The following is a 22208-nucleotide window of genomic DNA, read 5'->3' as shown; positions in this document are numbered from 1 at the left end:
GCTGGGATCTGGTGTGGGTATGGAGCTGGGAGTAGGGGCGGAGCCTGTAACTGGAGTGGGTGTGGTGGTGGCGGGAGTGGGGGTGGAGTCCTGAGCAGGGGTGGTGTTCCCCTCAGGGTTCTGGGGGGCGGGATTGGTGACAGTGAGATCTGTGGGGGCATGTCTGCAGAATGCAGGTGAGTAGCGTTGGTGGGGATAGAAGTGGTGGCAAACGCGGCAGTGGAGGGGGGGGCGGACGTCACTGAGCGTGTGACATCAGCGATAATGTGAGGGGCGGAAGTGATGTCATGTGTGTTGAATGAGGAATCTTAAATGGCTGATTTTATCCTGGTCTCAACTTCACTTTCATATCTGTTCTCCATAGCCCTTTATCCTGCATTTCCTCAAAAACATACCTATTTCTTTCTTGAATTTGTTGATTGAGTCTACCTCCACTGTACTCTGGGCAGTGAGTTCTACTGATTCACAACCCTCTGAGAGAAGTAGTTTCTCCTCATCTAAGTTTTGAACCTACTTCCTCTCACTCAATATCCATGACTTCTTGTTCAAGACTTTCCCAGAAGTGGGAACATCTGTTCAACATCCACCCTATCAATCCCTTTATCATTTTATGTACATCAATCAGCTCCCCCGTTATTCTTCTGAACTCCAGCAAGTATAAGCCCAAGCTATTCAACTGCTCCTCAAATGAAAGCCCTTTCATCCCTGAAATCAATCTGGTGAACCTCCTCTGAATTTCCTCCAATTCCACCACATCCTTCCAATTTCTCTTCCTCTCAGGAACATTCTTTAATTGAGAGGTATTTAGTATTTCCCTCCCATTTGCCACTGTTCTTCAATTGTCCTGACCTTTAATATTTTTGCTCAGTCCACTCGGGCCAACTCCTTCTTTCGGCCTGTATATTTACCTTTGCCCAATACTAAAACTTGCCTAAGTGTCTCCATCTTCACTTTTTCAGTCCAAATTTGGAACTCTAGCATGTTTGGTCACTCCTTCCAAAAGGAACATTAACTACAAGACCATTTATCAATCCTTACTCATTACATAATACCAAATCTAAAACAGCCAGTTCTTTCGTTGGCTCCATGATTCATTGCTTTAAGAAACAATACTTCATACATTCTATGAATCCTTCTTCGAGGCTACACTTGTAAATTGATTAATCCAGTCAATACACATGTTCAAATCACTGATAATAACCATTGTGCCCTTCTCACAAGCCCTCACTATTTCCTGGTTTATACTATATCCTACTTTGGAAGTACTGTAAATTACTCTTTTCAAAGGGTTTCTTCTCTTGCTTTTTATTTCACCCAGATTGATTCAACATTTTGGTCCTTAGCACCAATATCATTTTTTAACACAGCCTCGATGTCATTCTTAACCAATAAAGCAACTTCAGCTACTGCTCCTTCTTGTCTATCATTTCAGAATACTAAGTACTCTTAAACAATTAACTCTTAGTCCTAGTCTTCCTGTAACCACATTTCAGTAATCTTCACTAGGTTATCTCCATTTGTCTGTATTTGTTTTGTCAACTTTATTCTGAAATGACATGGCTTTCCTACAAATGTTTTTCTGCAATGGTATCATTTTTTGATCATGTTGTTGATTGTGATAATCCTCAATACAGTAGCAGATAAGTTGGGCTTAGGTTTTAGCTTGAATGAGATGTTTGCTCTTGAAAAATCTTGTAGTGTTAACTCTTTCATAAGAGCTAGAGCAAAAGATCCGGCTTGCTTAAAGGCATTTTGGAGGTCATGGAGGTCCCTCAGGTCCATGATAAACTGAACTGAAGCAAATCCATTATCTGTGGCTGAGTGGTGACTTTATTTCAAACATACCTGGTGCCAGTACACATATCAAACTTCTTCAAAAAGGTTCAGGTCTCTGTGTAATCAATACATGTCCCCACATAATAAAAGCAAATTACTGCGGATGCTGGAATCTGAAACCAAAAGAGAAAATGCTGGAAAATCTCAGCAGGTTTGGCAGCATCTGTAAGGAGAGAAAAGAGCTGACATTTCGAGTCTAACTGACTCTTTGTCAAGGCTTTGACAAAGGGTCAGTTAGACTTGAAACGTCAGCTCTTTTCTCTCCTTACAGATGCTGCCAGACCTGCTGAGATTTTCCAGCATTTTCTCTTTTGGTTTCACATGTCCCCACATTTCCACTTTCCTTTAAATTATATATATAAGAACAGCTGGTTCATTCTCTGAAACAAATCAGTCCAAGCCAAATAAAATATCTGTAGTCCTGACAGTATTTACTGGCTTCTATCTATTAACCAATTCTCAATTCATAGAAATGTGTTTCCCCCAAAACCATGTGCTCTAATTTTATTTGTTAACCTCCTGTGTGGGTCCTAATCAAAAGAAAACTCTGAAAATGCAAATACACCGCATTCACTGGTACACCTATTAATACTACATTCAATATCCTAAAAAAAGACTCAAACCAAGTTTGACAAACATAATTTCTCATTCATAAATTCATATTGACCCTGCCAAATGTTACCATTCTTTTCCAAATATCTATTTATCACATTCTTTATCATAAGTTTTAAAATTTTCTTTATTACTAGTGCAAAACAAACAGACTTGTTGTTCTCCATTCTGTCTCATCTTCCCTTCCTATCTTATTAGGGTAATTTTCATTATTTCACAGGATTCTCACAAAAATAAGCTGCAAAAGCTCTTATAATCAGTTACAGAGGAACGTCAATTATCTGAAGGACATGGGCGGGGAGTATTTCGTTTGGTTAATCGAATTCCGGATAACCGAATGCCGGATAACGTAGCTTAGCCAAGCATCGGGACCTTGCGATCTTGCTGGGTAATCCGATATTCGGGTAATTGAATGTCGGATAATTGAGGTCCTTCTGTAGATGGTTATTCTTCAAGACAGAATTTGAAAGTAACATGTACGTGAGCATGTTATTCAGTTTAGTGCCTCACGTCTCTGGCCCTTCCTGACCATCTCACCTGATGGTTGGGCTCGGACCTCCTCCAGCCATTAGTCTTGTTGTTAGCATAGAGTTCCACCACATTGCCAAAATTTGTGAAAAATTATTTCCGCTCCATCTGATCAATATCATGAGGCAAGTTCATGATAAATAACAGATGAAGGTCTTTCTATCAAATTATGCACAATGTTCCCATAATCAAATTAATTTTCATTGTGACCTTGCTGGAGCTCTATTGTAACACACAGTGCTGTTCCTAATTTGCTGATCACAAAACTGGGGATAATATCTGTATTTATGGTTTTTCCTTTGGCCAGGGCTATGGGTTGGGTCAGTGTGAGAGGAATTCCAGTGGTGAAGATAATGCCACTAGTGATCTTTCTTATTTGTTCCTGAAGCCTTGAGATGGAAGGGATGAAGATTTTTTAATGAGGATTTCAGCAACTTCTTCCACGAACACAGGATCGTTTTTTTCACCTTGGCTGCCCGAGTCCAGATTCTGAATGTACTCTTCAAAAGGTTCTGTCTTCCTATATCCCCTTCCAACCTTAGTCCTTCATTGTTGATATGTGAGAGAATGAGGAGAAAGTGAGGTCTGCAGATGCTGGAGATCAGAGCTGAAAATGTGTTGCTGGAAAAGCGCAGCAGGTCAGGCAGCATCCAGGGAACAGGAGAATCGACGTTTCGGGCATAAGCCCTTCCTCAGGGCTTATGCTCATGTGAGAGAATGAGTACAATAGAGACTGAAGGAAAAGTGTGAGAGAACTGATTGTGTGTAAATCTGAGTGAGAAAGTGACTAAGTAAAAGAGATGATTTGGAAGAATCGATGTTGGACTGGGGTGGACAAAGTTAAAAATCACACAACACCAGGGTATAGTCCAACAGGTTTATTTGGATGCACTAGCTTTCGAAGCGCTGCTTCTTCATCAGGTGGTTGTGAAGTAGGATAATAAGACACAGAATTTATAGCAAAAGATTACAGTTACATGCAGCTGAAATGATATATTATACAAACCTAGATTAAGTCTTTCATCTTTTAAAGTGGGAGTAAAAGAGAGTAAGTGATTAAGAGAATGAAAATGAGGGAGAAAATAGAGTGAGTAGTTGTATATGTTTTCTTTGTAACTCCTTAACTTTTTTTTGAAAGTTTATCCTTCATGTTGTAGCCAATCAGATCTCAGGCAGCTGGTGCTGGATTTCTTGTTGGAAGGGAATGAAAGGCTTACGAGAAGTCTGGTTTCTTTTTAGAGTGGTAGCAAACTTTTGCTTCAATAGAAACAATATGTGTTGGGGTGCTCAGCACATCTGGCGGCATCTGTGCATGGAGAAACAGAGATGAGTGACCCTTTGTGAGAACTAGTACAGATTTAGAGGACCTGAAGCATTAATCCTCTCTCTCTCTTTCCACCTCCCCCCCCCTTTCTCTCTGGATGCTGCTTTGTTTGTTGAGTGTTTCAAGCATTTGCCTTGCTGTGCTCATCTATTATATGCTCCATATTGGGAATTGTTAATTGTAATTAATTTAAATTTTAAATTTGAAACTATGGGTGGGGGAGGGGGCCGCAGAGCGGAGTTAATGGTCTAATGATAAGGTCACCGGCTGGTAATCCAGAGAGTTAGACAAGTATTTTGGGGACACACATTCAAATTCTACATATCAGGAATGGAACATATGGAAAAGGGCACGCAGAACCCCAAGTCTGTTACACCATTCAGTAAGATCATGTATGATCTGATTACTCCATATTTCTGCCTAACCCTGATAAAATTTCAACCCCTTGCATTTAAGAATCTGCCCACCTCTGCCTTTGGAAGATTCAAAGATTGCTTCTACTGCCTTTCAAAGAAGAGAATTCCAAAGACTCTCAGCTGTCTGTAAGGGAACATTCTTTAAATTCTGTCCTAAACAGGTGACCCCTAGATCTAAAATCTCCCATGGAAGGAAACGTTATTTTATGTACCCTTCAAGTCTTCTCAGGACCTTTTATGTTCCTTTCAAGTCACTTCTTACTCTTCTGATTTTCAGCTGATACAAGCCTAGCCTGCCCAGCCTCTCCTCATAAGACAACATACCTATTCCTGGTATTATGCTAATAAACCTTCTCTGAATTATTTCAATATGTTTCTATCCTTCCTTACATAAAGAGAGCAATGTTTTACATTGTACTTTATCTGTGGTCTCACCAACATCCCAAAGAGCTCAAGTTTAACTCTCTCACTTCTGTATTCAATTCTGTTTACAATAAGCAATAATATTCTAACTTTACTGGGTTTCCTAATTTCTTGCTGTACCTGTATACTAACCTGCAATTCATGTAATGGAACACCCAGATCTGTCTGGATGTCACATCTCTGCATGTTATCCTTCAGTACCTTATTGACAAGGACACCCAAGTCCCTTTGCAGTTCTACACTTTTCACTTTGTAAGCTTTAAAAAAATACTCTGCACATCTGTTCTTCCTACCAAAGTAGATAGCCTCACACTTGTTCACATTCTATTCTATTTGCCATATTTTTACCCATCATTCAGCATGTTATTACATAAAATAATCAATTATTTCTCTGCTATTCCTTAATTCCTTATTTAAAAAGTTCTCCTGACTCTGCTTTTAATGTACTTACATTCATCTTAGCTAAAGCTTTCCTTTTAACATACATGTAAAAGTTTATGCAATCCATTTTTTTTGATAGATTGTATTTGTAGAGTGTTCTTATGTTTTTTTTGTCTTCCATTGCTGAATTCTAAAAACTCACCAATCTTCATATTTAGTACAATTTCCAACTACTTTAAAGCCTTTTTTTAAAAATCTTATACAAATCTTAACTTTTTTTGTCTGGCAAAGTTGACTGATCTCTTTTGAGTTTTTGCACTTTGAAGGAATATACAGTTTCTGTAAACTATCAGTGATCTATATACAGTCATGGTTTTTAATGCATTTTCCCAGTCCAGCTGAACTAACGTATGGCTTGTGCTTTCATGCTTTCCCTTATTCACATTTTAGATCCTTGTCTCAGATTGAATTACCTCACTTTCAAACATAACGTAGGAAAGTAGATACTGTTCTCTGCAGCAAAGACAAGAGTCCTGAAGGCCAACTTGGCGCCGAGATTCAGGACATCAATTTTAGCTGAAGAGGAACTTGAGATGGAAAGGGAAAGATCCAATTATCAGAGTCCATGTAGGTTCCAACAACATAGGTAGGAATTAGAAAGGACTTCTGCCGAGGAATTACAAGCAGCTCTGGGCTAAATTAATAAAAACAGAACCGCAAAGATAATAATTTCTGGAGTACTACCTGAGCCACATGCAAATTGCCAAAGGGTATATTAGACAGGCGAATGTATGGCTCAAAGACAGATTTGGGAAGATAAGTTCAGAATCGTGCAGCAGTGAAAGAGGGAGAAAGAGGTATCTTTTCTGTGGGGAGAAGCATCGTTTCAACCAGTGACCTGGTGGATTGTATAATTGGGTTGTAGATGGGGCTTTAAACTAAACTATGTGGGGGGGATTCAGTTGAAGAGAAGTTTTAAAAAATCACAAAGAAACAAGAGAGGGTAGAGGGTATGAAGAGGTAAACAACAGTCAAAGTGAGACAGGAAAATGTAGAAACTAAATGCAGAAGAGTATTGAGGAAAAATAAATTAGAACCAGAGTAAGTAATAATTGTAAAAATTATTATAAATTTTGTAATAATTAAGACACTTTATCTGACTAAACACAGCATTTGTAATGAGATAGATGAGTTCACCGCACAAACAAATGAATTTGACTTGATAGCAATTACAGAGAGGTAGTTACAATGTGACCAAGACTGGGAACTCAGTATTCAACAGTCAAAAAGGAAAAGGAGGTGGAATAACTTTTTTAATAAAGGGAAGTATCGGTGCAGTAGTGAATAGTGATGCAGGTGTAATAGATCCTAGTGTTGAATCAGTTTGAGTGGAAATAAGGAATGGCAAAAAGAAAGAAGTCACTAGTGAGAGTCTTACCTCACTATAGGAAAATATATATCAGGAAATAATGGAGGCATGTAAGAAAGGTGCTACAATTGTAGTGGGTGATTTTAATCTACATATTAACTGGACAAATCAGATAGGCAAGAGTGACAGGCAGATGAATTTCTATAGTTTATCAGGGATTGCTTTTTAAAGTAGTATGTTGCAGAAACAAACAGGGAACAGACTATTTTAGAAATAGTAATGAGGTAATATTAAAAAGAGATCTCATAGTTAAGAATCCTATAGAGGGTTAGCAATCGTAACGTAGTAGAATTTAAAATTCAGTTTGAGAGAGAGAAACCAGTGATCTTAACTTAAATAAGGGCAATTACATAAGTATGAAGAAAGAGTTGTCTAAAGCAGACTGGAAAAATAACATAAGGAGGAAGTCATTGGATGAGCAATTGCCTTCAGAACAGTTTCCTTTAAGTGGATATTTCATAATCTTCATTAAACATTTATTCTAGTGAGAAAGAAGAATTCATTGAGAAAGATCAACCACCGGTAATTAACAAAGGCAATCAACAAGAGTGTCTAGTCAAAAACTAAGACATACAAAACAATGAAAACTAGTTGTAAACCAGATAATTTGTAACTTTTTTTAACAAGCAGCAGATGACTAAAAAGCTAACAAAAAAAGAAGAAAATTGATTATGAAAGTAAATTGGCAAGAAATATAAAATCAACAGCAAGCGCCTCCATGGATATATAAAAAAGGAGAGTTGCTGAATTAAGTATGATACCCCTGGAGAATGCAAATGGGGAATTGATAACAGGCAACAGGGAAATGTTAGATGATCTAAACCAATGTTTTGCCTTAGTTTTCATTGTGGAGGATACTATAAGGATGGTGTAAAAGTCTCTATTTTGAGTAACAAAATATTTGACAACTAATGAGACTAAAGGCTAACAGACCTAGTGGCCTGAATCCAGATGATTTCAAGGAAGTGGCTGCAGGTAGAGCGGAGGCATTCATTAACATATTTCAAAACTCACTATCGTCTGGGAGGTTTCTAGCAGTTTGGAAAACCACTAATGTGACATCCCTGTTAAAGAAGAAAAGGAGACATCTTAGGCCAATTATCCTGACATTTTTTAGGAAAATGCTAGAGTTCATGATGAAGGAATGACTTGGGGAAGAGGGCAATTGTAATGTATCAAATTTTCTGATATTCAAAAATAGGGGAGAGAATATATTGTGATGTGGACATAAGGAATCTTCAAGGGGATAATGATAAGTTGAGTAGGTGTGCAAAAACATGGCAGATTGAGTTTAATATGAGAAAATATGAGGTAATGCACCTGGTTTGAAGAATATATTTTGAGAGACTCCAAAAATGAGCAGCACAGAGGATTCTGCGTATGCTTTTTCATGAAGCACAATAAGTTAGCATGCAGGTGCAGCAACTACTACAAGGTCCTACAATATTACAATATCCTGAAGATAATCATTTGACTATAGAAATAAAAGCTAAGGTGATGTAGGGAGTATATCGGCATAATGATTGTGAATAAAGAAAGGTTAATGATTCCGAAATATATAAATTTATTAATTTTACACTAAAAAAAATCAAAGTGTCAAGATTATTTTCTCTTTCCAGAAAAAAGAAAATGATTTAAATCAGTTCTTTGGAATCCAAGCACCTGACAAGATATTTGAAAAATACATTCACCTTCTGAATATTGCTGAGAGAACTTGTAGCTCTACTGGACTGGAAACGATCTCAAAGTCAACCAGGTATTATTGATCAAGTGTGGTAGATTTAATATAATTATATATTTGTTGAGTTATCATCAATCTCTGTCCAACCAGTTCACATGGAATAACAAAGTTCACTCTGCCATATTGATTTAATTCAAATTGGAAGTGAATGATGATTAAATGTGAAATTATGTAATTGTGAACAGTAATTTTAGATTCCAGTCTCTGGTAATAGTATATAGAAATATTCTCTTGAATTCAACCCATCAACAAATTGAACAGAATTGCTGGACTTCATCAGTTAGTTGTGACCACAAAGCTAGCCAAAAAGCTAGGGCTGGTTTTTACCAATTGGGTAGATGACCTGTGTGGGAGATATTCAGGCTGCATGGGTGATGGGACAATGAATTTCTGAGGAGAAACTAATTAAAAACTGGCAGCTAGAAAATAGTCTACCAATTATAAGTGGCAGGCAGTCATTGTACTGGCAGCTTGCTGATTAATGCCATTTTTAAAGATACATTTACAATATTCAGGTAGGCTACAAAGAAAGAGCTTCAGATCAGTGGAAACTGTGGAGAACTCATAATGTTCTCAAGAAAAGTCTGTGACAATACTATGACTTTAAGAGGTGCATTTGCTCCTGTTTTGTTTTGAAGAAAGGTTGAGCTGACCAGTCTGCTTCAAAGCCTATAAAATAAACAGCCTGTGAGACCTTGGGTTTTTTCCTAAATCTGGAACAACGGAAGCAGTCTGAATGTGTGGGGTCAAGCTACTACAGGACCAGGACTTTCAACTTTTTATTAGCTGTTGTTGGGGTCTTAAAGCTCAATTTGGAAGCTGCAGTACCTCTCTCCATGCTATTCTCTCAGAGTTTTCTCTTGAGTTTTTTCTTCCTGGACTAGAGAATTACCTGTGAGATCATCTATTTTACTGAATTTGCCTTTTCCAATGTTGTGTTTATGGAATGTTATTGTATTGGAACAATTGCTGTTTAATAGTTAAATAATCTATCATTTTGTTAAGTTTTCTAATAGAGTTAAGTTATTGCAATTTTTTTCTTCCTTTTATTGTATTTTAACTATTGTGTATGAATAAAGTGTATTTTGGTAGTTTGACCAATCGAATTGCACCCAGAATGCAACGTTTGACACTTGCCATTAAAATAAGAAAAAGTTAGAGTCCAGGCTATCTCCTTAATATATTTTGATGGAGTATGGTTTGGTCCATTACAAATCATACCAAACTTGAAATGTTAAAGTGGTTTCTGTCTCCACAGATCCTGCCAGACCTGCTGAGCTTCTCCAGCATTCTGTTTGTTTCACATTTTCAGCATCCGTACTATTTTGCTTTACTTATTATCATAATGAAGAATTGCTTCAAGATTCAGCAGGGTTTCTGTGGAGTTGCTCCTGCATGCAGCAAGACAAAGAAGAGATGTATTTCCTGCAGACGAGAACCAGTATATATAACAAATCAGGCATGGCTAAAGTAGAATGTGGACCATGTAACACTAATGGAGAAGCAATTTTCACTCACTGAACAATTTGGGCATAGAAGACAGAAACAAACAACCATGCCCAGTAAACACTTGTCTAGCAAGACATTCTTCTTTGAAGAGGGATGAGCAAGCAGTTAGAGAACTATAAAAACTGCACATTGGGCAGACAGTGTGACTAGGAAATCTAAATCAAATACTTTGATTCCAGCAATGGTTTTGAAAATATACAACCGACCCAGATCATACAAAGTTGTCAAAGCTGCCACAATGTTTACTTTGCAAAATAGGTATATAATCACCGGTGAGGGTGAGTTGTCACACCTCCAAAGCATTACATTGAACTATGTAATGTTAGTCTTGTAAACTCTGTTTTATCTATTTGCATAGTTACTGAATTGATTTCATGTCCACGTGTGCAACAACGTATAATAATTTGGATTTTTTTTAAACTATAGCAGAAGAAGCATGTTGTATTATGTCTCAGAGTTAGTATGTCAGTATACCTTTAAGTTACATGCTCATAGAGTCATAGAGATGTACAGCGTGGAAACAGACCCTTCAGTCCAACCTGTCCATGCCGATCAGGTATCCCAACCCAATCTAGTCCCACCTGCCAACACCCGGCCCATATCCCTCCAAACCCTTCCTATTCATATACCCATCCAAATGCCTCTTAAATGTTGCAATTGTACCAGCCTCCACCACATCCTCTGGCAGCTCATTCCATACATGTACCACACCATCTGCGTGAAAAGGTTGCCCCTTAGGTCTTTTTTATATCTTTCCCCTCTCACCCTAAACCTATGCTTTTTATATCTTTCCCCTCTCACCCTAAACCTATGCCCGCTAGTTCTGGACTCCCCGACCCCAGGAAAAAGACTTTGTCTATTTATCCTATCCATGCCCCTCATAATTTTGTAAACCTCTATAAGGTCACCCCTCAGCCTCCGACGCTCCAGGGAAAACAGCTCCAGCTTGTTCAGCCTCTCCCTATAGCTCAAATCCTCCAACCCTGGCAACATCCTTGTAAATATTTTCTGAACCTTTTCATGTTTCACAACATCTTTCTGATAGGAAGGAGACCAGAATTGCACGCAATATTCCAACAGTGGCCTAACCAATGACCTGTACAGCCGCAACATGACCTCCCAACTCCTGTACTCAATACTCTGACCAATAAAGTAAAGCATACCAAAAGCCTTCTTCACCATCCTATCTACCTGTGACTCCACTTTCAAGGAGCTATGGGCCTGCACTCCAAGGTCTCTTGTTCAGCAACACTCCCTAGGACCTTACCATTAAGTTTGTGAGACATGATTTCCCACACACAAAGCCATGTTGACTATCCCTAATCAGTCCTTGCCTTTCCAAATACATGTACATTACTGTACCTTAAGACTGACCTGAGGGTGTAAAGATCTCATGCTTTATTTTAACTGGGATCAGATGAAGCATGGTATAGTACTGAACACATGTTTCTCTGTTGTAATGTATCAGTTTAATGTTAGCACAGATACACGTGACTATGAATGCAATATTTGTACATAATAGGCTGCTGTAATAATATATGTTGGATTTTTCTGTACCACGATATTCAGTCCCAAAGTGTCAATTGGGAATAAATTTCTGCCTGTATGCCCCATAAAAACGCAACCATCTAACCTTTGTTATACATTACAGCTCATGTCCTCGCAGGTTTACCTTTCTGAGGATATGACAACTGTTTTGCTTTGTCTTCCATCGATATAAACATACAGAGCAGGAGCAGGAGTAGGCCATTTGGTTCCTCGAGGAGAAAGTGAGGTCTGCAGATGCTGGAGATCAGAGATGGAAATGTGTTGCTGGAAAAGCGCAGCAGGTCAGGCAGCATCTAGGGAACAGGAGAATCGACGTTTCGGGCATTAGCCCTTTCCTGAAGAAGGGCTAATGCCCGAAACGTCGATTCTCCTGTTCCCTAGATGCTGCCTGACATGCTGCGCTTTTCCAGCAACACATTTCCATCTCATTTGGTTCCTCGGGCCTGCTGCATCAGTCAATAAACGCATAGCTAAACTACTTATATTTTGAATTCTGCATTCCAATCAACTCCATTAACCTTTGATTCTCCACCAATTGTCATTAAGAACATCAGGTTCAACTTTTAAGTTTCTTGTTACAATAAGAACTTGGTGAGTTTACATCACGTGGTGAAAACCAGGGCACAATATAATGTCATGATTACTCAAGATTTGTTATCTGCATTCTTCAACAGTTACTGACCTCTCGATGAAGTGAGAATTAAAAACAGATGGGAGCCTTCCTTCATCAGTGAAAGCATGATTACTGCAATTACCAGTTTTAGTGCTTAAAAAGTAATATTGCAAAAGTAATAACCTTTCTTCCTACTTTGCATTGGGTGCAAGCTATTTTGTGAATTTATTTCACAGTTGACCTTTGCTCTAATATGATGATTTTCCAACTTTGTGTCCGAATGAGTGATTTGCAGGCTCCACATGTGAGCCATGCATTTCCCTATATCCTTGATATTTCCTTTTTTATGTTGCTGCTCCTTTATCTCAATGACCATTCAACCTTTCCTTGTTTAGGTTAAGCCCTTTGGCATTACTATTACTGTGTCCGTTGCTGGCTCTGCATCCTCCTCCCTATTTATAGGGGGGAGTAAGCATAACCTGCTTGAACCTGCCCTTTTTGAGAGCACCCACTCCCCTCCAATTAACTATCAGGTTTCACTTTACAATCAATAACTGCTTTCTATCACTGTCACCATTCCCTCAGTCCCATACAGTGAGATTCTTCAGACCTGAGCTGCATGCTTTTCCCAGGTTGTCTCGGACTTCCTTCTGATAAGCCTTCTATCCATTAGTAATGTAAACCTCCGTGGCTGACTGTGCCCATCCCCTGGACTGAATGGCAGGACAGCCCTGTCTGACCATAGCTCATTTCCGAAACTGAACTCTAAACAGCCCTGACTGATTTATATATAATCCTTGGACTGCTTGCACTTACCCTTGAAGTCTGACCAATTCTCCATCTTGGACTGCAAGGGAATGGATCCCTGGACATGCACAGGACTAAGTGCTTAACTGACCAGGGCCAGTTGAAATATATTTCAATTGTTTGGGAATTTTTGGGGATTATGTATTCCCAAACTGAGAATTGCACCAGCCCCTTGATTTGGAGGTATCACCTGAGTGAATAAAGTCAACTGTCACGCCAGTAAACATTCGTCTCCTTTGACTTTCACACATTGCGATTTTCTTTCAGCTTGTTTCAATTTCTTTGTCATAAACTGCTGGCACATGCTGCAATTCTGACATTGATGCAGCACTGTGCCATACAGTGATGTGTAATCCATCTCTGACTGAAATGTTTGCTTTTCATTGCTCCCATTGTCACAAGTGGCCTATCTCTTCTCCTGTGCTAAAAAACAAGTTAACGTACAGAATATTCCTGTTAATAAATCAGCATTATAGACTTTGTACACGAGAGAAAAAAAAATCTAGAATTAAGAATCTCATGTTGACCTGAAATAACTATTGACTATCAGAAAATCCCATATGTTTCACTAATGTCCTTTAGGGTAGGAAACTGCTGTCCTTACTTGGTCTGGCCTAAATGTGACTCCAGACCCACAGCAACATGGTTGACTCTTAATGCCTCGAGGTAATTAGGGATGGGCAATAAATGCTGGCCTGGCCAGCAATGCCAACATTGAAATGAATAGTAAAAAAGAATATAGGCTAAGACACAGAGGCTGCTGGCTTCTAATACAATGCTAAGACTTTGTGCACTAAAAAGGAGACTAAGATGCAGAAGATACCTTCTGTGGATGGCACGGTGGCCAGTGGTTAGCACTGCTGCCTCACAGTGCAAGAGACCCGGGTTCAATTCCCGACTCAGGCGACTGACTGTGTGGAGTTTGCACATTCTCCCCATGTCTGCGTGGGTTTCCTCCGGGTGCTCTGGTTTCCTCCCACAGTTCAAAGATGTACAGGTCAGGTGAATTGGCCATACTAAATTGCCCGTAGTGTTAGGTAAAGGAGTAAATGTAGGGGAATGGGTCTGGGTGGGTTGCACTTCGGCGGGTCAGTGTGGACTTGTTGGGCCGAAGGGCCTGTTTCCACACTGTAAATAATCTAAATCTAAGTAATCTAATCTAATCTAATACCTGCTTCTAAGTAGACTGGAGGTTGGCTAACATGGTGCCACTGTTTAAGAAGGGTGGTAAGGACAGACCAGAGAACTATAGACCAGTCGATGGTGGGCAAGTTGTTGGAGGGAATCCTGAGGGACAGGATGTACATGTATTTGGAAAGGAAAGGACTGATTAGGGATAGTCAACATGGCTTTGTGTGTGGGAAATCATGTCTCACAAACTTAATTGAGTTTTTTGAGGAAGTAACAAGAAGGATTGATCAGGGCAGAGTGGTAGATGTGATCTATATGGACTTCAGTAAGGCATTCGACAAGGTTCCCAAGGGAGACTGATTAGCCAGGTTAGATCTCATGAAATACAGGGAGAACTAGCTATTTGGATACAGAACTGGCTCAAAGGTAGAAGACAGAGGATGGTGGTGGAGGGTTGTTTTTCAGACTGGAGGCCTGTGACCAGTGGAGTGCCACAAGGATCGGTGCTGGGTCCTCTACTTTTTTGTCATTTACATAAATGATTTGGATGCGAGTATAAGAGGTACAGTTAGTAAGTTTGCAGATGACACCAAAATTGGAGGTGTAGTGGACAGCGAAGAGGGTTACCTCAGATTACAACAGGATTCCCTTCGGCCTAAAAAGTCCACACCGATCCTCCAAAGAATAACCCAGCCAGACCATTCCCCTACTCTTTTACTCTACATTTACCCCTGACTAATGCACCCTATACATCCCTGAACACTATGGACAATTTAGCATGGCCAATTCACCTAACCTGCACATATTTGAACTATGTGAGAACATGGTCTTTGTCATTTTCTTCTCAGTTTATCTGTGCTACTTCTCTTTTATGTAAAAAGAGAAGTAGCACAGATAAACTGAGAAGAAAATGACAAAGACCATGTTCTCACATAGTTCAAATATGTGCAGGTTAGGTGAATTGGCCATGCTAAATTGTCCATAGTGTTCAGGGATGTGTAGGGTGCATTAGTCAGGGGTAAATGTAGAGTAAATACGTGCTTTTAGACAGTTTTTCTAGCCTCTTACTTTTCAGAAAACATACTTTTATTTTGGTAACTCAGCCTTCCTCTAATATACTGTTGTATATTACACGAGTAAAATATTTTCCTTCTAGAAATATGTCTCGAAGTAGTTAACATCAGAAACAAAAACAGAAATTGGTGGAGAAACTCAGTGGATCTGGCAGCATTTATGGACAAAAACATTTCAGGTTCAGTAACCCTAACGTCAGATCCAGCCTCTAACATTTGTTTAAACTGAATGCTGAGTTGTTCTTATGCAACAATGATTCATAGAATCCCTAGTGTGGAAACAGGCCCTTTGGCCCAGCCAGTCCACACCAACCGTCTGAAGAGTATCCCACCCAAACCCATTCCCTATTACTCTACATTTAACCCTGATTAATGCACCTAACCTACATACCCCTGAACACTATGGGCAATTTAGCATGGCCAATTCATCTAACCTGCACATCTTTGTGATGAAGAGAAGAAAACCAGAGCACCTGGTGAAACCCACGCAGACACAGATAGAATGTGCAAACTCCACACAGACAGTCGTCTGACGCTGGAATTGAACCCAGGTCCCTGGTGCTAACCACTGAGCACCTTGTTGCCTACAGTTATTGCACTTAATATGCATTATTTATATGACAGGCATTTCCCCACTGGTTTAGTGTCAGATAAACTGGGTTGCTTGCACGCAATGTACCCAGTGCAGCAAAGCAGCATCTTATTGGACCATAATGAAAAGAGTTAAATCGGATTCTTTCAGTTTAAACCACACAAACTGTATGTATTGCACAGTCAAAGAAAAGACCAACCCATGTAGCTGAAGATAATGTTTTAATTTTATGTTTATTTCAGAATTCGAATTATAAATTTTATTCTTCGGAGGACAACTGTCCCAAACTGTGGTAAGAATTATAATTCAATGGAGACAATCTGTGTGGTAAACGTAACGATGTTTAACATAAATAGATTTTTAATGTAATACAAAAATAAAATGTGCTGTAGAAACTCAGTGGGTCTATCAGCTTTTGCAGATAGAAAAACAGACAACATTTCCAGACCAATGACATTTCTGAGGTACATTTTGTGTAGCTCACAAGATACTGCACAGATAGCATTTGTTATGTATAGTTAATTGAAACTACCCAAATGCTCCAGCAATTGGTTAGGACTCAGAGAAACTGTACTTTTTAAAATTTAATGTTCACCCTATTCCTTATTGGCCAATACATTTTTCAGCATGCCTGTTCCATGACTGATGATCTTCCTACCTACAATGTGTATATCTGAAACTCTGCATTTGAAGACTTTAATGATATATTTTTCATCATCTTGGATATCTACTAAAGCTTTTAATCAGCTTGATTTAACAGTTTAACAGTTAAACTTCCAGCAAGGAATATCCCATACCTAATCCACTAACCTACACATCCATGGACACTACGGGCAATTTAGAGTGTCCAGTCTTTGGACTGTGGGAGGAAACCAGAGCACTGGGAGGAAACCCACACAGACACAGGGAGAACGTGCAAACTCCACACAGACAGTCGCCTGAGAGTGGAAGTAAACCCAGGTCCCTGGCGCTGTGAGGCAGCAGTGCTAACTACTCAGCCACCATGCTGCTCATGCCATGGTGAAGTTAGAAATGCTCCATTTACAATTAACTTATGGATATCCCAGAATTCTTTTTTTAACTTGTTCTGTGTTCCTTTTCCAATGCTAATAATCGCGATCAGTAATCCCACAACCGGGCTATTAATTATTTGTTGGTTCCACTCCTCAATTCCAATCTTCAACTTAATTTAAATCATAAGCCCCAGTGTGCTCAACCTTCATTCTTCTCAATATGCAATCATTCAGTAATTTGAAGACAAAAGTTTATTTTGGTTTTTCATATGTCTAATTAGAAATTTCATTTTTTTTATTCTTGGTAATCCCAGCCTTAACCTATTGATATTAAAGTCACAGAGTCATGCAGCCTTTTGCATATCAAGTCTGCATTGACCTATCTACAGTAATTTTAAGCATTTAGCCAATTGTCTTGAATGTTATGACATTTAAAGTAATTATCCATGTACCTTTTAAAGGCGGTGAGGTTTCCCACATCCATCACAGTCCCAGGCAGTGCATTCCAGATTCCCAACATCTTCTGCATGAAAAATATTTTCCTCAAATCCTTCTGTTCTTCACCTTAAAATAATGGCCCCTTGTTATTAATTCTTCAACTAAGGGGAACAGTTGTTTCCTGTCACCATGTCCATGCCCCTTTACACCTCTATCATGTCCCCCATCAGCTTTCTGCTCGAAAGAAAGCAACCTGAGCCTCCAGCCTGTCTTTGTGATAAAATGGTCCATCTTAAGCAACATCGTGGTGAATCTCCTCTGCACCCACTGCAGTGTAATCACATCCTTCTTATTCTGAGGTCACCAGAAATACACACAATACTTCAGCTATAGCCTAACCAAAGTTTTGGTTAGCTGTAACTTAAGCCCCCTGCTCTTATTATCTATGCTATTATTGATAAAGGCAGGTGTTTCCATATGCCTTCTTAACCTATCTATTAACCTGTCCTGTCACCTTCAGCGATCATTGGACAAGCATCTCAAGATCCATCTGTTCCTCAGTATCCTGCTCCTTATGTCCTGGCATTCATTGAGTACTCCTTTTTCTTGTTAATCCATCTAAAGTGCATCACTTCATACTCATCAGGACTAAATTCCATCTGCCACTGATTGGCCCATCTGACAAATCCATCTATTTCCTCCTGTAACCTAAGACCTTCCTCACTATTAATCACCCTGCTAAACTTCATGTTATCTGCAAACTTAGTTACCATACCACCACATTCTGTCTACGTCATTTATACATGATATATATAATGTCAGCAGCCTATCTTTACATCACCAGCTCTGCCCTAGTGAGAGCAACGTGGATGAGACACTTGTATTCTCCTAGTGTTTTCCGTGTTACTATTGGAAAAAGTCAGATCCCAGAATTAAAACTGGCATGATAGATTAAAACTGAAACATAAGCACACAAGGCTGTAGATTTTCTTTACTACTGAGGACCAATAAATGACAATTTATTCCTTAAAAGCAAAATGATAAAATAAAACAAACTAAGCTTATCTAATTATAGTTTGAAATATCTTAAAACACACAGAAAAGCCAGGTTTATATCTGTTTCCCAAAAATATCGCATTATAATTTCAAATTCTGTTTCAGCTTTTTACCTTTAGTTCAACAGGAATACTTAAAACTGAGAGCTTAGACTTTCTCATCTTTTAATAAAGTGCTGATTTCTAACTAAAGTTACTCAAATAAACTTTCTACTAATGTAACTTATTTCCTGAGGTATTCTACACTCCTTTCTAGGAGAGAAAGTGTATTGTACCTCTCTTTCCAGTTATGTCTGAAACTGCTCAAAAACTTCCAATCTCTGAGTTTCCTAAGCCAAACTCAATCCTTAGTTATCCTAAAGCAAAAGCAAATGAATGTCTCTTGATGTTTATACTCCATATCATAAATCCAGCACAGGACAAACTACCTTCCATTAACACTTAAGAGGTTCCCTGCTGTTTGAAATGTCATGCATTACATCATGGATTCAGAAATACATTTTTTTTAAACCCTTCACAAAAGAAACCAACTTCCATCTACCATCATTTTGAAAACAAACTCTAATATATGCATACATACGTATACATATAAAAACCAGGCACTTTTTATTACAATTGATTTTGGCCATTTTATGTATTAACACAATGAAACTACAAGAAAATTCACTGATTGATTTTTCAATACTTTCAGTGATCCATTTCACTTCCTGCTTTCATTATCTCATACTTTCAATTACAGACATGACCACTAATCTATTACAGTCTGGGGAGAGATAGTAGTCTTGATTGACTACAAGATCATAAGATATAGAACATTAAGGCACAGTAAAGGCCCTTTGGCCCTTGATGATGCGCCGACCTGTGAAATCAATCTGAAGCCTATTTATCCTACACTATTGTAATTTCATCCAATTATCTGATTATCTAATGACCATTTAAATGCCCTTAAAGTTGGTGAGTCTACAACAGTTGCAGACAGTGCGTTCCACGCCCCTTCTGCTCTCTGAGTAAAGAAACTACCTCTGATATCTGTCCTATATCTATCATCCCTCAATTTAAAGCTATGTCTCCTCATGCTAGCCATCTTCATCCGAGGAAAAAGGCTGTCATTGACCACCCAATCTAACCCACTGGCTATCTTTGATGTCTCAATTAAGTCACCTCTCAATCTTCTCTCTAATGAAAATAGCCTCAGGTCCCTCAGCCTTTCCTTGTAAGACCTTCTCACCGTACCAGGCAACATCACCTCTGAACCCTTTACAAAGTTTCCCCATCCTTCCTATAATGCAATGATCAGAACTGTATGCAACACTCCAAGTGTGGCTGCACCAGAACTTTGTACAGATGCAGCATGACCTCGTGGCTTTCCTGTAATGCACTGATCAGAACTGTATGCAATACTCCAAGTACGGTAGCACCAGAGTTTTATACAGCTGCAACATGACCTCTTGGCTCCGAAACTCAATCCCTTTACCAATAAAAGCTAACACACCATATACCTTCTTAACAATCCTATCAACCTGGGTGGCAACTTTCAGAGATCTATGTCCATGAACATATAGGAACAGAAATTGTCTGTTAGGCCCATCAAATCTGCTCCACCATTTGATTAGATTCCCTACAGTGTGGAAACAGGCCATTTGGCCCCATAAGTGCACACCAGCCCTCCAAAGAGTAACCCACCCAGAACCATTTCCCGCTGACTAATGGACCTAACACTGTGAGCAATTTTGCGTGGTCAATTCACTTAATCTGTACATCTTTGGACTGTGGGACGAAACCAGAACACCTGAAGAAAACCCACGCAGACATAGGGAGAATGTGCAAGCTCCACACAGACAGTCACCCAAGGCTGGAATCAAACCCGAGCCCTTGATGCTGTGAGGCAACTTGCTAACCACTGAGCCACCGTGATCTTAGCTGACAAGACATACTTAAAAGTAAAAAGCATTTTAAGTCTGGTTTGTGTGGTGTGACCCACAAAAACAGACAGGTTTTCTTAGAAGTTTGAAAAGGAATAAATGTTTCTTTCCTTTCACCTGAATGTAGTTGCAATGGGAATCATTCCCACATACACTCGCTGTAAGCAATGGAAAACCAATTTAAAAAGTTCACTTCAGGACTATGCTAGAGCCTGCTGGATTGAATCCATAATGGCTGCAAGAAATCCTGACACCTTCCCCAGCATATTGCTGGATCGACTGCCTTCCGACCATCTGAGAAAATTCAGCCAATTGTATTTAAATAGAAATTCAAAAATGCAAAGTCCTTTTTCAAGTTACTATTGTTGTGGACCTAAACATTATGAGACTTTATACCTTCTTGTTTTCCTTATCTCATACTACCAACAAACTATTAAAATTTATTGCACCACTCTTTATTTTACCCAACTTCTTATGCCCTACAATAAGTAAAGGCATTCTAGCCAAGATTTTCAGTGATAAAATACCAATCTGTGGGTAAGATGAGTTTGGAAGTCTTTCAAGATAAACATGGTTTATGGACTGAAAGTCGTTACGTGGTCACAATGGTTAATCATTGCATGATTGGAGCTGATTCCTTTTGCATTGCTTGGACATAAATATATTATCTTTCTTGAAAACAGGAGGTCTTCGTGAATTTCTAAACAATAAGACATTTGAAACAGTCTTCCCGCTTCATGAGGTAAACACTGATACTTATCTTGGTAAAACAAAATGTCAGAGGATGTTTTTGTTAAACTTCCTAAAGAATTAATTAAATTACTTAGCACTTAAAGAAATATGCCTTTTATTTGATAGAAGTTTCACGGTAGTTTATTAGCTTAGAACTCAGGAAAATAATGATGCCATTCTGTACTGCTGCCAGAAATTCACTGTTTGTAGTTACATCTTAATAAAGTCAATCAGAATCTGAATACCATGTTGAAAGAATATGCAATGCCACCGTTACATAGTTGTCCACTGTAATGAAGATTTTAACCAGAAATACCACAAATGAAAAGAGTTAGGAGATTTGTTAGAACGAAGGAAGTTATCGGTATGATGCATCTTGGAGTTCATGTGCTATGGAGATATGTTACTAGTACTTCTTATTTTATTCCAGTAATGGTACTTGAAAAAAGAGGAAGTGTACATTGAAGATGGTGATTGGAAAATGGCAGATGGACTTAAATCAAATAAGGCGGCAAAATGGTCTTACTAAATATAAAACAATTGAAATCATCAGCAATAATTATCAAGAAGGAACTAGAGATGAGATGAGCCCCATTGCTGGGCAATGGCTATATAATTAAGGTATGCTATTTCTGGCAGTTATGTTGAGCTGGAAATTTGAGTCCATCATGCTATAGATACCAGAGGCTCAGTCAGTGGCATGTACTAGACTCCTATCACAACCTTCATGATGCTAAGAGCATAATACATATGAGTTGTGCAGTGCTAAGGGCACTAGCATGTATGACTTGTGCCTGCATTAGAAGCATCATTACTAGCCGGATCATTATTACAGAACACAGTCCATTTGATCAGATGTATATTGTTGAAATTTGGATTGTGCTGATCTTCTGAATGTACGTGCCATCTACTCTAAAAATATTATGTGTTCAGGAAGAGGCACACCAGATGAATGCTATTTAAAGGGCTAGATACCCAATTTGCAGAAAAAGTGATCTTTATAACTGCTGCTATTGCCAAGTTTGTCAAAGTCACTTTGGAAGCATTGTGCTGAGTTGCTGAATTTGGCAAGGAGTATTCTCCCA

The 22208-nt window shown here is 38.9% G+C and overlaps 1 protein-coding gene across 1 annotated transcript in view; it reads left to right on the top strand.

Annotated features, from left to right (window-relative positions):
* Positions 1-21687, top strand: part of LOC122557907 (anoctamin-9-like) — a 51879-nt gene extending 30192 nt beyond the window's left edge. The window contains exons 4-7 of the mRNA XM_043706112.1: positions 8569-8705; positions 16206-16255; positions 21075-21133; positions 21554-21687. Of these exons, the coding sequence (XP_043562047.1) occupies positions 8569-8705; positions 16206-16255; positions 21075-21133; positions 21554-21556 (249 nt within the window). The 3' untranslated portion in view covers positions 21557-21687. The remainder of the gene's footprint in view (positions 1-8568; positions 8706-16205; positions 16256-21074; positions 21134-21553) is intronic.
* The last annotated feature ends 521 nt before the right edge of the window (positions 21688-22208 follow it).

This window comes from Chiloscyllium plagiosum, chromosome 16, assembly GCF_004010195.1.
Source record: "Chiloscyllium plagiosum isolate BGI_BamShark_2017 chromosome 16, ASM401019v2, whole genome shotgun sequence".
In the NCBI taxonomy this organism is placed as follows: domain Eukaryota; kingdom Metazoa; phylum Chordata; class Chondrichthyes; order Orectolobiformes; family Hemiscylliidae; genus Chiloscyllium; species Chiloscyllium plagiosum.
The sequence above is the reverse complement of the archived record's forward strand: the minus strand, read 5'-3'. Positions and strand labels throughout refer to the sequence as shown.